General features: G+C 32.4%; 1 protein-coding gene across 1 annotated transcript; it reads left to right on the forward strand.

The window, feature by feature from the left end:
- The first annotated feature begins 13,576 nt into the window (after positions 1–13,576).
- LOC144566445 (putative laccase-11) lies at positions 13,577–16,351 on the forward strand. The gene is made up of 6 exons (XM_078316460.1): positions 13,577–13,757; positions 13,874–14,025; positions 14,124–14,368; positions 14,454–14,582; positions 14,711–15,649; positions 15,951–16,351. The coding sequence occupies exons 1-6, from the start codon at positions 13,635–13,637 to the stop codon at positions 16,079–16,081; spliced, it is 1,719 nt and encodes a 572-aa protein (XP_078172586.1). The 5' UTR covers positions 13,577–13,634; the 3' UTR covers positions 16,082–16,351.
- The last annotated feature ends 129 nt before the right edge of the window (positions 16,352–16,480 follow it).

Raw genomic sequence — 16,480 nt, forward strand, 5'->3', positions numbered from 1 at the left:
AAGCTACAGCACGCTGTGCAACATGAGTTTTTTTTTTCTTTTCAATTTATATGGGTTTTAAATAAAGGCTTAGATTGAATATATTAAGATATTTCTTGAAGTAACAAAATGATACTTACTATATAGTAGTTTGAATATTTTGAATAAATTAAGATAGTTAATTATGCCATGATGTCTAGGTTATTTTGAAATTTAAATAGAAAAAAGATAGATTATGTCATGATGTCGAATATATTTTGAATAGAAAAAGATCAATAGTTTATGATATATTACTATAGATATTTTGAGTCGCAATTTGGACTTCGTATTAGTTCAATATGAATATTATAATTTTTTAATCAATTTGATATTATTTATTGTTCTATGAGACTTAGATAATGTTGATATTTAGTACAAATATATGATATAATTTTTATAAAAATAAAAAAACGCTATGTAGCATAGCTTTCGCTATAGAGACGCTATTCGCTATAGCTTTTTTTGTAGGCTTCCCGCTATGACGCGATAAACGCTATTTAGAACCTTAATTTTTCCTATGAAATGGTAACTTAAAAAATTCGGTCCAACTAACCGACCCGACTAAAAAAATTACGGATATAGCATTTAATTGGTTAGGTATGAATTAGATTTTGATTAATCTGATAATTAAAGTTTGAATATAGTTGATTAAAATTTGATGCGATTGTTGGACGTGATTTTTTCTTTAAATAATCACTTATTATGTAACTATTATAGTAATATCATTATAGAAATAATATGATATCTTGCTGAAATTAATTTGTAATTAAAATTTTCTCTATATTATTTTTAGTTAAAATATTCGATAATAAGGTGATATCTTTGTATTTTAAGTGATGGATACTGATATAGTTAATTTGTTTGATATCCATATTATTTCTAGATTCTAAAGAATTTAGTACTATTATTCATGGAATATATGAATATTTTATTTTCTTTCTAAAATATGTTAGTATTTCAATATATAATTTATATTATAAAAAGTGAACTATTCTAAATTTTATTCATATTAAATCCGAATGATGAATTTTAACATTTTCTAAAATATTTTTGAGTTATGAAATTATTACTATAATTACTACAATAATGCAATTCATTAATTTGTTAATCAACATTGTATCTAGTATTCTAGTCAAATCCCATCCAATCCACCTCAAAATTTTGTCAACTTATTAATGCAAACCGTTATTAGGCGACTTTATTGAGGCAATTAAAATCATTTGTCTTTGTATAAAGAGATTCTTTTAACTAGCTAGGTAGCCTATCATTGGCATGGGCTCCAAGAGCCACAGAATGACCTAGAAAGAGCAAAAGCTTGTGCTCAATTCTTAAAAGAGGATGAAAGAGAGGTACAAAATTAAGATATTAATCATTGCTCAAATCTTGAGAGAAACCAATGAATGCTTAAATGTCTTAGATCCGTTGAACAAGTATTGCTTTAATTAATAAAGGTCTTAGTGCTTTATTGCAAATATAGAAGAATTGCACCCTTCATTGGCCAAACAAAGAATCAATACTGCATTAGAAGAATACAATATCTAAATGAACTCTTAATTTGAAAAGTCATTTACTTTTCTATTAGATGGAAGGAGTGAGGCTTTGGTAAAATGCATATTTATGGATAACACGTGATGTGGATTAATATTTCTATTTTTAAAGTGCAAACAGCCGATTTAGATTATTCAATATAATTTTTATATGAAAATGTACGTGGTGGGCAAATTTTATAAATTTTAGATTTATTTTACTAACTTTTTAGATAGTTAGAAAACCACTATTTCTGAATGGTTCATAATTTTTAAATCAAGTGGTTTTTTTCTCGTGTACAAATTGGGAAAAAAAGAAATGCAAACCAAAAAGTCCTTGCGTAACCAAGGTAAAAATGTATGAGAGGAAAGAAGTTTACCAAAGATATTTGAAGAAAAAACATTTATAAAGATACTAAAGAAAGATGAGGTTCAAATGCCTCCATGTTTTTGTGCCTCCATCATGCCTCCATCTCTCTCCATCGTTTTCAAAGTTCAAACAGTCGATCTGAACCGCTCAACCTAACCTCCATACTAAAATATGTTTGGAGACCAAATTTTATATTTTTAGGAATTTTTTTACTATTTTTTTAGATAGGTACAAAAATACTGTTTTTAGATGGTTTAGATTTACTGATTTTGTACCTATCTAAAAAAATAGTAAAAAATTTCCTAAAAATATAAAATTTGGTCTCCAAACATATTTTAGTATGGAGGTTAGGTTGAGCGGTTCGGATCGACTGTTTGAACTTTGAAAACGATGGAGAGAGATGGAGGCACAAAAACATGGAGGCATTTGAACCCTCCTCCTAAAGAAAAGCATGATTTTTGGACTACTACTTGGGTATGTTTGGTTACAATGAGAATAGGTTATTCTTGAGAACAAGCTATTCGGTATTTAGTTGGGTTAGAATAGCTATAATAGGAAATCAAACTTGTTTGTCTTATTAGATCAAGTTATTCTCACAAAAAGTTGGAACAACTATTCTAATAAGACAAACACTAATTTAGCTATTCTAGTTATCCTAAGGGGTATGTTTATGTCCGATATATGTCACTGAAATATTTCTCAATTTATAAGTTGTTTTGGTACGTATTGGGAAATTTCTGTTCTCATTGCAAATATCAAAACTTTAACTGACGCCAACATGAAATTGTAAATAAAGCAAAATAATGAAGGGTATCTGTATGTGGAGCTATCTGCACCCCTGACCTCCAATGGGAACTAAAACAAATTTTAAAGAGGAACTGGTGTTTGATATCATAAGCATCGAGTTTTAAAAATTAATTTTTACATTAAAAAAATTAAGGATTTGAAGGAGAACAAATCAGTAGATTTTTAACATATTATATACTAGAAGTCTATGATTCCTTATTAATGTATGTATAAATGTTAAAATCGCCATTTTGACCATACAGAGCTCCGCCTCAGCTGACCGGTCCGGATGCTATAAGGAATTAAATACAAATTTTGAGTTTAAATTCAAACCATTCAATTAAAATTCAAATTAGGATCAATTCGTTCTAATTTAGAAATTTACAGAATCTCTTTAATTCGGATAAATTTAGAAATTTTGAGTTTGAACTTTGTTTTGTTCTGAATCGTTATATTTGTTCTCTTCTTTTCTTGAGATTTTGTACAGTCCAATCTGTGCAACTTTTTCTACGGCGAGTAGATTATGCCACACTCTGATTTATAGTGACAAATAAATTATCCAGGTTCGGTTTGATGGGTCAAAAGTTCGTGATTCGAGGATAATTTGGATATAATTAAGAAATAATTTGAAATTATCCGGATTAGAGATCTTAGTCCCACGAGAGCAAAAAATGAAAAAAAAAATAATTAAAAAAAAAGTTATGGAAAAATTTGAGAAAAATTCACAAATAATTCATAAATTTGCGAATTATTCTCGAATAATTAGATCAAAGTTGGTCAACTGAATAATTCGGCGTTTGCTTCACCATCACTAAAAACAAAAATTATTCATGAATATGCTCTAGTTACATAACTTATAGGTAATGTCACATGAGATCAAAAAATTAGATTTGTCATACGCCAATGGAACGCAAAAAATTACATCACTGGTAGGTAATGTCAACGTTGTTTTCTTATATCGAGATTTTATGTTACTCGATCCGTACATCATATCCTATCGTAAGCAGAATCTGTGTTAAAAACAACCCGCCTTCAGGCCCTTTATGTAATTATGTCGCAATTTTTATAGTAAGTCCAGTGACCATGGTGCGATGACACGTGGTATATAATACGTGATTTTTTCTCTGGACAAAAATCTCTTGCCCTCTGTGTAGTTCAGATTCGAATTTTTTTTAGCTTATAGAGTTAAAGTCTAGCCCGTCCGATCTCGATTGGATAGTTTTATATAATGTTATTTTCTCTGATATTCTTTCTTTACAGGAAAAAAAAACGGTTGTTACTATCTTTTATATTTCCATTTGCTAAAAAAAAAACCGGTCGTTTAAATATCTTTATTTCTTTTGCTCCATTATGTATTCATTTTTAAATTTTCTAATTAAAAATTATAAAACTTTTACATCAAAACATAACTATTAGATGTGATTTATATTTTTTTTACATGCACATTAAAATATTAACACTTTTTTATTTTGTTTTTATATGACTTAATAGGTTCAAAAAATCAATGTCCATAATTTATCCATATCAATGTACTTTTGCAAGCTCTTGAAACCAATCAAAACAAGATCGAAATATCGATATATTTTATATGTGCAAGCTCTTGAAACTGATCAAATAAGGTTTTATTTTGATATTTGAGTTTTAAATTTTAATTTATTAACAGTTAAAAAATAGAGGCATGATTATAATAACCTCCATTTAAAAAAGAAAATGTAGAAGTCACTTGACCTCATTTTTTTTAATTAATTTTTTTGTAACACTATATAATTTTCTATATAATTTAGAATAAAATGTTATGGTAGGTAAAATTGACTCCTATTCTCACTAAAAAAAACTTTATATGATTGATTTCAATGTTTGCTTGACTCCCATAGTTCGAATCTGGCTATGCTCCTAAACATGATGGAAACACAAAATAAAATAAAATAAAATAAAGGTATTTTGAACCTTTCTCATGTTATATTTTGTGTTGGATTATTACAATAATAACAAAATGCCTTGGAAAACATGATATTGGAAAGAATTCGGAAGTATTTGTACATTGTACTTGTATGTAATTGTTAATTTAATTGGATTTTTAATGCCTAAGAGCATCTACATCCCTAAAACATTTCTAAATAACTGTTAACTACTTTTTAGAAATTATAATCTTTAAAGTTTCTAATTCTCACATTCCTGAAACTCATTTTAGAGTTTCTATTAAGCCACGTCAGCAAAAATTAAAAAGGAGAAACAATTTGAGCCAATTATTTGGTCAACATAGAGTTTATAATAAGAAATTTTCCTGCATAGTTTCTAAATAAGAAACTCTCACACATCTCTGAAACTGGATTAGAAACTGCCACGTCAGATTAGAAACTCTAATAGTTTCAAGAATGTAGATGCTCTAAGCACATATACACGCGGCTGCTGGTTTCATAGGAAAAGAAAAAGAAGGGAAAGCATAACCCAATTACTCCGCGTATCCCACAAAAGTTAGCAGCTGCGGAGGTAATTATGCGAAAGAAACACTAATTAAAATTTGGAATCCTCGTACGTAGTTGCTCTTTTTAAGCGTAGCTCTCCATGAATTGAAGAGCTACGTGCTTTTCTACAAAAAGCGAATTCGCATTGATTTCTTTTTAATGGTTGGGGTTAATTGGGCATATGTATACAATATAAAACATAAGGTTCTGAATTAAAATACTAAGTAATTACGTCTTTGCGATATTTTTATATTAATTAAACAATTTAAGCTCTGAGTCAAAATAATCACCAAAATAAAGTGGTTCACTTCATAAGTGATGTGTTTTAGAGGCTAATTATGTAGACGATCGTATTATATTTATATTTCATTCATAACTTATTATAAATCAACAACTTAATTGTGAAACTCTATAATTAGATGTGATGTCATTCTACATGATTCCTTCTTCTTCTTCAAAGTTTTTATTTTCAAACAAGTTAAGGTAGGCTAGAAATGAAACCTAACCGGAATCAACAACATAGGGACTTTTCAGGAGGTCACCCATCCTAGTACTATTTCTGTCCAATTCATGAGGGTTTCATTTTTATAAAGAGACTGTTTTTTTTACTGCTGGCTCGTCAAGCCTATCACGAATCCTCCTTCTTTTTTCTAATTTGAGATAACCTGTGTAGAAACTACACAGGCAGAGTTATTCTACATGATTCATGATCTTTTTTGGAAGCGTCTAATTGTCCACAGCCTTTTGTCCACCATTTGTCCACATCTTTGACTTGTGCGAATACTGTAAAATTACTTCTACATGCTGTATAATTATACAATATATCACATAAAATATATCAGTTAACTACAAAACATTCAGCAACTATTTTAAGTGATCACATAATAGTTAGAAAAAGATTGCAACTTGCACAACATGACAAAATAAATGTACTTTCAAACTGTACTTTCAGAAATTGCAGTTATAGGAAGTTATTGGCAGTTAGAGTTAGTTATTAGCGGTTATTGGCACTGAGTTGAATCTTGTATACTGTAAAATTGAATCTTGTATACAGTAAAATTTTCAATTGAATCTTGTATACTGTAAAATTGAATCTTCTACATAGTAAAATTTACAAATGAATCTTGTATATTATAAATGTACAATTGAATCGTCTATACTGTAAAATTTTCACATAATACTGTAAATTTTCAATTGAATCTTGTATATTGTAAATTTCTAAAACTAAACCATAAAATATTACCATCTATACTGTAAGCTAAATGGAAAAAATGCTACATTTCAGTTTAAACTACAATCTGCAAACAATCATGTATACTGTAAAATTGCAAAATATAAACCATAAAATAATACCATGTATACTATAAAATTGCTAAATCTATATATACATCCATCATCACACACAAAATATATTCACCACAAAATAACATCCGTTCACCACAAACAACATCTGTTCAACACAAGATAAAAATATTCACTGCAACATTCAGAATAGCATAACAACAACAAAAAAACTATGGACAAATAACTTTTACATTAAAAACCTCATGTGTTCATTGTTCAGATGAGTAAGAAGCCTCTCTATCATCTCTTTCCTCCAGATTTTCACAAGATGAATACTGTAAAATTACAAGATGAATACTGTAAAATTACAAGATAAATACTGTAAAATTAACAAATCATCTCTTTCTTCCAGATTTCCACAAGATGAATACTGTAAAATGACAAGATGAATACTGTAAAATTAACAAGGCAATACTGTAAAATTAACAGATTAATACTCCATCACCTCTCTATCATCTATTTCCTCCAGATTTTCACAAGATGAATACTGTAAAATAACAAGATGAATACTGTAAAATTAACGGGGCAATACAGTAAAATTAACAGATCAATACTCCATATCGCCTCTCTATCATCTCTTTCATCCAGATTTCATTTGAAATGCTATATCTGTTACTGCATACAACGAAAACAACAAATTCAACAGAAAACTTACTAGATTTGAATTTTACCGTGCTCTTCAACAAAAACAACTTCTATTCGATCGCGCTCCACGATTGAAGCAAATCGAACCAGGTTAATCGAAGCCCTTGTGACCCTGATCGGAGATACTTGATTGAAGCAAATCGAACCAGCTCACTATTAGTGAATATCTCCTCGGTTCCTGCGACTGAGACACGCGAACGAAACAAAAATGAGATTCGTGATCGAGAATTTCATTTAGATTTGAATAGGCGATTCACGAATGAAGAGAGAAAGAAGAGAGAGAGAAAGAAGAGAGAAAGAGAGATCAGAAAGAAGAGAGAAAGAAGAGAGAAAGAGAGAAAGAGAGATCAGAAAGAGAGATCGGAGAGAAAGAGAGAAAGAGAAAGAGAGATCAGAAAGAGAGATCGGAGAGAAAGAGAGAGAAAAGAGAGATCGGAAAGAGAGATCGGGTGTTTAAATAGCAAGACGAAGTGGAGGTGGAGACCGACAGTTGAACGGGAGTTGGATAAGGTGCTGTGGACAAATGGTGGACAAAAGCCAGTGGACAAGAACCTTTTCTCATCTTTTTTTATTTGTTGGGACACAAGTGGATTGACTGATGATTATATTTTACAGATTGTGTATATAATTAAGATATTAAGACAATTGCATGGATATATGTTGATAAATATAGCATTGGGCATACTCGTCAAGAAATTAACACTATATGAATTGCTACATGAATGTCATTAATTGATTTCATATAATAATTATGTTTGATCATTTGATCTAGGTTCTTCATAGTTTCATTTATGATGAATATATACGTTGATGGTATCAAACATTGTTTAACTAAAAGTCGCATGCACTTAGATATGCCATAAATCATACACAGAAGCGGATTCATAATTTACATTAGAGGGACAAAAAAATAACTAATTGAGTTCAAATTTATTAGCTAATCGAATAATAGATAAAGAAAACAATATTCAAAATTATAATTTCAAATGATCTGATTTTTAATTTTTAATGTTGTAACGTCTAATCCTAGTTATCAATCAGAATTTAAGAATTTCAGAAGGGAGCAAATAAAATTCCGGAATTGGGGGAGGAGAGGGGGGTGGGAGTTGATTCCGTCCAATAGATCTTCATAAAATTTCAAAATTCAGGAGGAGAAAGGTACGACTCTACCTAGATCTGTCCCTGATCATAGAGAGGAATACAAATGATCAAAATAAAATTTGTTTCTCTTATATACATCAAGAATAACTGCAGACTTAGCGCAGTGATGCAAGTGTCATATCTCTATGAAGAGATGCAAATTCAATTATAAAAAATAAAAATCTAAGAATGTACTGGAGCAATTTAATAAAAGACAAAAGAAAAACGAGAGGATTATATATATTGGTCCTCAAGAAACATAGATTGAGAAAATATATGCTTAAGAGTCAATAATTTGACAATTAGTCTAACTTTAATGTGAAAAATCAGAGGTTGAACTATGCAAGGATGGTATATTTCTTGTTTTGAGTTCAATCAGAATTAAAGTAACAAAGGGATTAACATATTCTATTGTGAATTAACCATTTATCGGACATTGACATTCATAAAATATTCATGATGTATTGCAAATAGTTGTTTATGATTTGTGTATCAAAAAAACAATTCAGCTTATTATCAATACTATATGCATCCAATGGGAGGTCATGAGTTCAAAACTTATAAAGTGAGAAAATCCTCTATATTAATACATAAGAGTTTGAAATGTATTGGATGGCTTGATGTCCAATTTTTATTTCAAAAAAATACTACATGCACCTATCAGATCGCACAAAGTAACGGATAGAAACAGACTTAGAAAGAGAACATCTTAATTTTAGCCATTTAAAGATATGTCAAAAATAGTGTGGATCAAGTTATTCATGAAAACTGCTCTAACTTTCTTCTGAATTTGTGAGGAAGAAATAAATGAAGAAATCTGAAATCCTAAAGAGGCCGTCGGTTTTGAGGTTTTATTGTTGTCTGATTCAGTGATTCTGAACGAGGAAAAGTGCAATCTAAATTATACGAAAGGACCAAACTTTTACTCGGCTCGGCTCCTTGCCAGAATTATGGACTCTCCAAAGGCTCTTTTAATTTTTGGGCCTCTAATATCTATGCATTTTTGGAACCGTCATTTCTATGCTCATCTTGACCGCTCAGGTGCTGCACAAGATCTATTTTTTTGGGCCTCATGATTTTATAGTTGTTTTTTTTTTACTTGTACACAGCCTGATATGCTATCTGGTTTCTCAAAAAAAAAAAAAATATAATCCAACACAACACATTCTAGATATCACTGCACTAAATTAATAGATACTTCATTCAGAAAATGATAAATAAATTCAATAATGAATAAGCATAGTTTATTTTCAGAACTATATATCTATTGAAAACATAATTTAGATCTACTTCGAAAAAATGTGAGAATTAATGCAATTGGATTATATAATTGGTTCAGGTTTTAACCGGTATTAACTTTTAAAATCCAATATTATTATCTATTTGGCGGGTTAATTAAAATCTGATTTGTAATTGGATAAAATTCAAATCGTCATTTTGTGGGTCAGGCTGGCTAGGATGGGCAGTTTGCTATATATTAGTGGACCACCGTGACAAGATTCGCAAGAAATTTGTGTTTTATTTGCATATTTGGTTTTTTTTTACGTTATCGAACCGAACTCTGAATAAAACGCAAAAAAAATATATAATATATTTTATTCGAGAATAAAATGCGAGTAACAAATTATTCACGATAAAGCACACAAAAAAAAATTATTTATTTATTGAAAAAAAATTTTGGGGGGTTTTGAGATTTTTGGATTTTTTTGCTTCTTTATTGTACCGAATTATTCCCAAACTATATCCGAATTATACCTGAATCACGAACTTTTAACTCCGCCGAACCGAACCCGAACTATTGTTTGTCACTATGTGGACCACCCGCTGATATGGAATGGGTACTGATAGCGGGAAATAAATCTGCTGCGATTCAGTTCAGAACAGGGTCTGCGCAAGCCGCTACTGTGCCTCAATTAGTGTGCCTTTTTGTATTTAAGATTAAGATAGGCTTTTAGTTTTAGGTGAGGTTAACTTAGGTACTCCTAGACTGTTACAAATATTTTTTTCTTTAATAAGATTGTTAGTCGATTTCTGCTACTAACTTAAAAAAAACATTTGTAACAAACAGAGTGATTGGAACTCTTACCTTAATTAGCACTCCTCTATATAAAAACCATGGATAGAGTTGGTTAAATTGACATTTTAATTAGCGTTAATCTTAGAAAAACATGAGCCCAGTTTCTTTTAACTAATTATCAAGTCTTCATCATGTCAAAAAATAGATATGGATCACACCAACAAAAGGTATGACAATGAAAGAAAACTACCGAAATCCGGCCATTTTTATTAATATCCCTAAAAAAAAACTTAATTTTAAAAATGCCCCTGTGTTTAACTTTTTTTTAAATATGCCCTGACCGCTTGGACTTCGGGCGGCCCAAAAACCCTGTGAGGCGCCAGGCCTGGCGCGCCCCATAAGGCAAGTGAGGCACCAAGCCCCAGGGCGCCCCATGGTTTTTCTATTTTTATTTTTTTATTTTTTTTATTTTTTTATTTTTATAGATCTTAGTATTTTGATTTGAAGAATTTTGTGAAGAAAAACGGATTAATCTGGACCGCACATCTTAATGGATAATTTGACTAATCTGGACCGTCGGTTAAAGGATTTTCATGCACATCTTAATGGATAATTTTGTGTGTGTGTGTGTGTGTGTGTGTGTGTGTGTATGTGTGTATGTGTGTATGTATATGTATGTGTGTATATGTATATGTGTATGTGTGTATGTGTGTATGTGTATGTATGCGGGGGGTGGCAGGGGGGCGGCAGCCCCCTGCGAGCGGTGTCTGAGGCTACGAAGCACCGCTCTGTTTATCCCGGAGAATTTTAGTTTCAGAGAAGTCAATTGCATGAAAATCCTTTAACCGACGGTCCAGATTAGTCAAATTATCCATTAAGATGTGCGGTCCAGATTAATCCGTTTTTCTTCACAAAATTCTTCAAATCAAAATACTAAGATTTCTAATAAAAAAAAAAACAAAAAAAAAAAACCATGGGGCGCCTTGGGGCCTGGCGCCTCACTTGCCTTATGGGGCGCCCCAGGGCCTGGCGCCTCACAGGGTTTTTGGACCGCCCGAAGTCCAGGCGGTCAGGGCATATTTAAAAAAAAGTTGCACACAGGGGCATTTTTAAAATTAAGTTTTTTTTTTTAGGGATATTAATAAAAATGGCCGACCGAAATCAAACAACAAAAATATAAGATTTAGAAAATAATATTAAATGTTAGCTAAGAAATATAGCCTCTCTCTCTCTCTCTCTCTCTCTCTCTCTAATATCCCAAAGCCAACTCAAGTGCTTGTATGTTTTTCTTTGAAATCCAACCTACCTGATGGCTCAATAAATTGATTCTGGACTCAGATTTTTTTAACCTGCCTCATATCGAATTAGAGATGGCTATGACCTGATGTGACCAATTTAAAAATTTAGAATAATTATATGAAACCTCCCACTCTCATCCTCCCATTTTTCCCGCACACCACCTTCTCTTTTTGTAATTGTAACAAAAGGTTTCAATTTACATGTACATGTCGAGTCAGATAGACAAAGCAACTGCTGTGTATGCCTCTTTTCTTATTATATATTTTCTGTTATTCTATACAATATTTTAATTATTTTGTTTGACTAATTTATAAAATATACAATAATTATATTTAACAATTTCATTGTATGAGTGAGTTTACATGTTCAAAAATAGAAGATTAAAATTTGAAGAATCAAGGGAATCAACAAGACTTTCCGAAGATTAAGATTATAAATTATAATATCAAATAGAGAAGTAAAGTATATTTGAGATTGTTGATTTCTGAAACTATCCGTTCGGTACAGAAGCAAACCGTTCAGTACGGAATGTATTGAATGGTACTGGACGGATAATGAAGCGTTGCTTATAAATATAGGTTTTTCTTTTTAAAGATTTATGTTGTTATAAATATATCTTATTTATCCTTTATATAATTATGAAGTCAAAGAATATAATTAAACTTCCTCGTAAAATTTTGTCTCTTATTTCTGATCTCTCCTTTGAAATTTGAAATCCTAACAATAACTGATGAAATTGTAGTGGAACTTTCTGTTAGAGAAGAAATAAACAATCAATTTTGCAAAAGGATCAAGAAACATATGTATTCAGAAATTTTTAACACAGATAAGCAAAAACAGAGGGAGATGGCACGCTCTCCTGATAAGACTGCCACTGACAATATTTTTTAACTAACAAACGAGTCATGTGAAGACTATGACACAATTAATATAAAAGAGCTTCTATATATTTTTTAGTAAAATAATGTGCTTTCCCTTGTTTGCTAAGTATGAAATAATATATATAATATAACAGACGTCTACTGTCCATAGTAGGTAAATTTTCGTGGGTGAATCTCCATCATTACACATACCATAACAATCGCACAAGTTCTAAGCAAAAGATAAACCAATGGTCAATAGACATCTGAATTTTGCATAACAACCCTCCTATTCGTATAATATAGAGCCATTTGACAGAAACCAGTTTTGTGTTGAATAAAAATGCCCTCCTCTTATAAAAATATAATGTCCATTTAAACATTTCAATTTTAATCTGGCATTCTAAATTTAATAATGGCATATATCATGTTTTGGTTCAGCCTTAATTGGTTTTTTTACCTTTTCTGTCATTGGTCATCCACAGAATTTAAATTTAACCACAAGCTGATGACAAGCACTATAAAGTGTTTATTTTACTTTTGAGATAGACAGTACAACAAGCTTTTGGATATCTTGAAGTAATAGCTTATTCTAGGACAAGCTTGGTTGTCAGTATATCCTTCTCAAATTAAAATTAGAATACCTAAGTGTGTACCAGAGTGATTAATTTTGGTTGCTAATTTGTTGATAATTATGGGTTAATTGACAAATTCCTTTTGTTGTGCAGTAGGCAGCTATTAATGTAAATAATTGTGCTCCATATTTTGGTTCCAACTGAAAAAAAATGAGCTATGTGCCTATTTGGTAACCAAATTAGATGTTGTAAATTCCCACAATAAAGGAGAAACAAATATGATTTTACACATTTTAATTAAATACAACAAATACAGATATCTTTGGTCGGAAAGGCAAACAAGAATACTTTAATGGCACTCTAAAGTTCAACTTGACCAATGACCAACTCAGATAAGGGTCCTAAAAATTGATAAATTTATAAAAAGAAAAAACCACCAACTAACAACAATTCCAGACTAACCTAACAGTATAGGCACTGAAGCATAGCTCCCTTATATAAGAACCAGTTTGAGGTCCCTATATTACTCGTCTCATCATATCATATCTGGCCTCCAAAAACAGAGTCAAAACAGACTTTAATCTCGAAAATGGAGGGTTCCCTCTCCAATTCACACTTCATGTCTCATGTTCTGTTTTACACATTTGCATTTCTTGTACTTGCATTGCCTGTGGTGCACTCGGCCAGTGTAACAAGGCACTACAAGTTTGATGTATGTCAATTGTGTTCATGCATTATATTTGTGATTTATTTGCCTTCTAGCTATATATAATAGCTATTTTAGATTTTGAGTAAATTTCTTTCTTTTATCTTTGTCATGTTTTATAGGTGCGGTTACAAAATGTCACAAGACTCTGCAAGACAAGGAGCATTCCAACCGTTAACGGGCAATTTCCGGGGCCAAAAATCGTTACAAGAGAAGGTGACCGGCTCATTGTACGTGTAATCAACCACCTAAACCGTAACATAACATTCCATTGGTATGTATGGATATATATTAACTATACTCCTTGTAGCAAATGTTGATTTATTCATGATCATTTCTTAAAAGAAAAAATGAAACATGTTTTTATACCAGGCATGGAATACGGCAGTTGCAAAGCCAATGGGCCGACGGACCGGCCTACGTGACCCAATGCCCGATCCAAGCAGGCCAGAGCTACGTCTACAACTTCACCATCGCAGGTCAAAGAGGCACATTGTGGTGGCATGCACACTTGTCATGGCTGAGAGTTCACCTTTATGGACCACTCATCATTCTCCCGAAGGAAGGCATTGCTTATCCGTTCCCGCAACCGTATAAGGAAGTGCCGATCATGTTCGGTAAGAGTGCTTTCATCAGGATATCATAGTTAATTTGTTGTATGCTTAAATCTTTACAAAAAATTTATTGTTCATTTGATTGCAGGAGAGTGGTTCAATTCGGATCCTGAGGCTGTGATCCAGCAGGCTCTTCAGACCGGTGGAGGTCCGAATATATCGGATGCATACATGATTAACGGGCTGCCGGGGCCACTTTACAACTGCTCTGCAAAAGGTACATACAGTTCATTTGCCATCCATTTAGTTTACGTATATACTGGAGCTTACTTTTCTTAGAAATTTAAAACCATTTAAAATTATAAGAAATATTAAATATATATTGTTTTCCTGTAAAAAATTTAGACACATTCAAGCTAACTGTGAAGCCTAGTAGGACCTACCTTCTCCGACTGATCAACGCTGCACTCAATACCGAGCTCTTTTTCTCAATTGCAAACCATTCTCTTACAGTGGTTGAAACTGATGCAAGTTATGTCAAACCAATTTCTACAAATACCCTTCTCATTTCTCCCGGGCAAACCATCAACGTTCTCCTTTCTACATATCAAACAACCCCAAATTCCTCATTTCTTATGGCAGCAAGTCCGTACACAACTTCAGCAGGTACATTTGACAACACAACTGTGGCCGGTATCCTAAAGTACACTGCCAAAATCTTACCGGCAATCAAACCAACTTTACCGCCTTTTAATGACACTACAACAGCCACAAATTTCAATTCGAGGCTACGCAGTCTAGCAAGCCCCAGCTATCCGGCACGTGTTCCAATGAAAATTGATCGCCGCTTCTTCTTCACTGTCAGTCTTGGCACGAGCCCATGTCCGAAGAACGCAACGTGTCAAGGACCTAATGGAACAAAGTTTGCCGCATCGATCAACAATGTATCTTTTGTCAGGCCTTCCATATCCATGTTGGAAGCACACTATTATCGGTTTTTGAAGGGAGTATTTACTGGCAATTTTCCTGGCGTACCATTAATTCCATTTAACTACACGGGGACCCCACCGAATAATACATTTGTGAACCACGGGACAAAGGTTGTCAAACTCGGGTTCAACACGAGTGTGGAGGTTGTGATGCAGGATACAAGCATTCAAGGAGCTGAGAGCCACCCGTTGCACCTCCATGGGCACAACTTTTATGTGGTTGGACAAGGTTTTGGCAACTTTAACCCAAACACGGACCCGGCAAGGTTTAATTTGATCGATCCGAATGAGAGGAACACTATAAGTGTGCCATCCGGTGGCTGGGTCGCCATCCGCTGGCTAGCTGATAACCCCGGTAAGTTATACACATAATATACTATATGTTCTTTTTTCCATTGGTAAATTAATCTAAATAAAGCAGTCCTAAACATATTTCCACATATATGTTAAGTTAATATTTGAATAAGCTGATTATGCGAGATGAAAATATCAGTGTTACAAAAAAAAAGGACAAACATAAGGAAGGTAAAGTGAATTATATATATCAATATAAAAGGCCGAATTTAATTTCCTCGTCAATTAATCAAAGCCCATAAATTTACATAACCATTTTTTAATTATACCAACCCGCTGAGTGGTTTGATCCATAAACACAGGTGTATGGCTTATGCACTGCCACTTGGACATCCACCTCAGCTGGGGATTGTCTATGGCATGGGTTGTGGAGGATGGAGCATTGCGCAACCAAAAACTGCCACCTCCGCCGTTGGATCTTCCCAAATGCTAACTCATATAGCAGCGTCATGGGTTAAATATTTCTGCAAGAACTATTTATAACATCGATTGATTTCTACACCTTATTTAAGAGGGATGATTTTTGCCTTTTTGTCTTTGCTAAGATTGCTTTGTGTGCGCATGGCTGGGAATGGGATGTCTTCTGTTTTCTATTTTTTGGGGATTCTTTTTCTCTCAGATGCAATTGTAACATCTATTTACTTTTGGTGTGCTGATTTTTACTCCTGGCCGATTAAATAAAGTTTTTACAAATTCAAGTTCTTTTCTGGGTGTGAAATGAATAACCATTTTGCATGTTTCTCTTAGAGCAAGACTAAATAAAGAGAGAATGCTAGTGAAAAATATCGCAAAAAACTCTGGCAAGGACTAGGGAGCAAAACTTGATATCATT

The sequence above is a fragment of the Carex rostrata genome, chromosome 15 (genome assembly GCF_964058835.1).
Source record: "Carex rostrata chromosome 15, lpCarRost1.2, whole genome shotgun sequence".
NCBI classification, from domain to species: domain Eukaryota; kingdom Viridiplantae; phylum Streptophyta; class Magnoliopsida; order Poales; family Cyperaceae; genus Carex; species Carex rostrata.

Coding starts and splice junctions, on each gene's coding strand:
- LOC144566445 (XM_078316460.1), top strand. CDS start 13,635: ATGGAGGGTTCCCTCTCCAATTCACACTTCATGTCTCATGTTCTGTTT. Junction 14,369..14,453: donor GGAAGTGCCGATCATGTTCG/GTAAGAGTGCTT, acceptor ATTTGATTGCAG/GAGAGTGGTTCAATTCGGAT. Junction 15,650..15,950: donor CTGGCTAGCTGATAACCCCG/GTAAGTTATACA, acceptor CCATAAACACAG/GTGTATGGCTTATGCACTGC.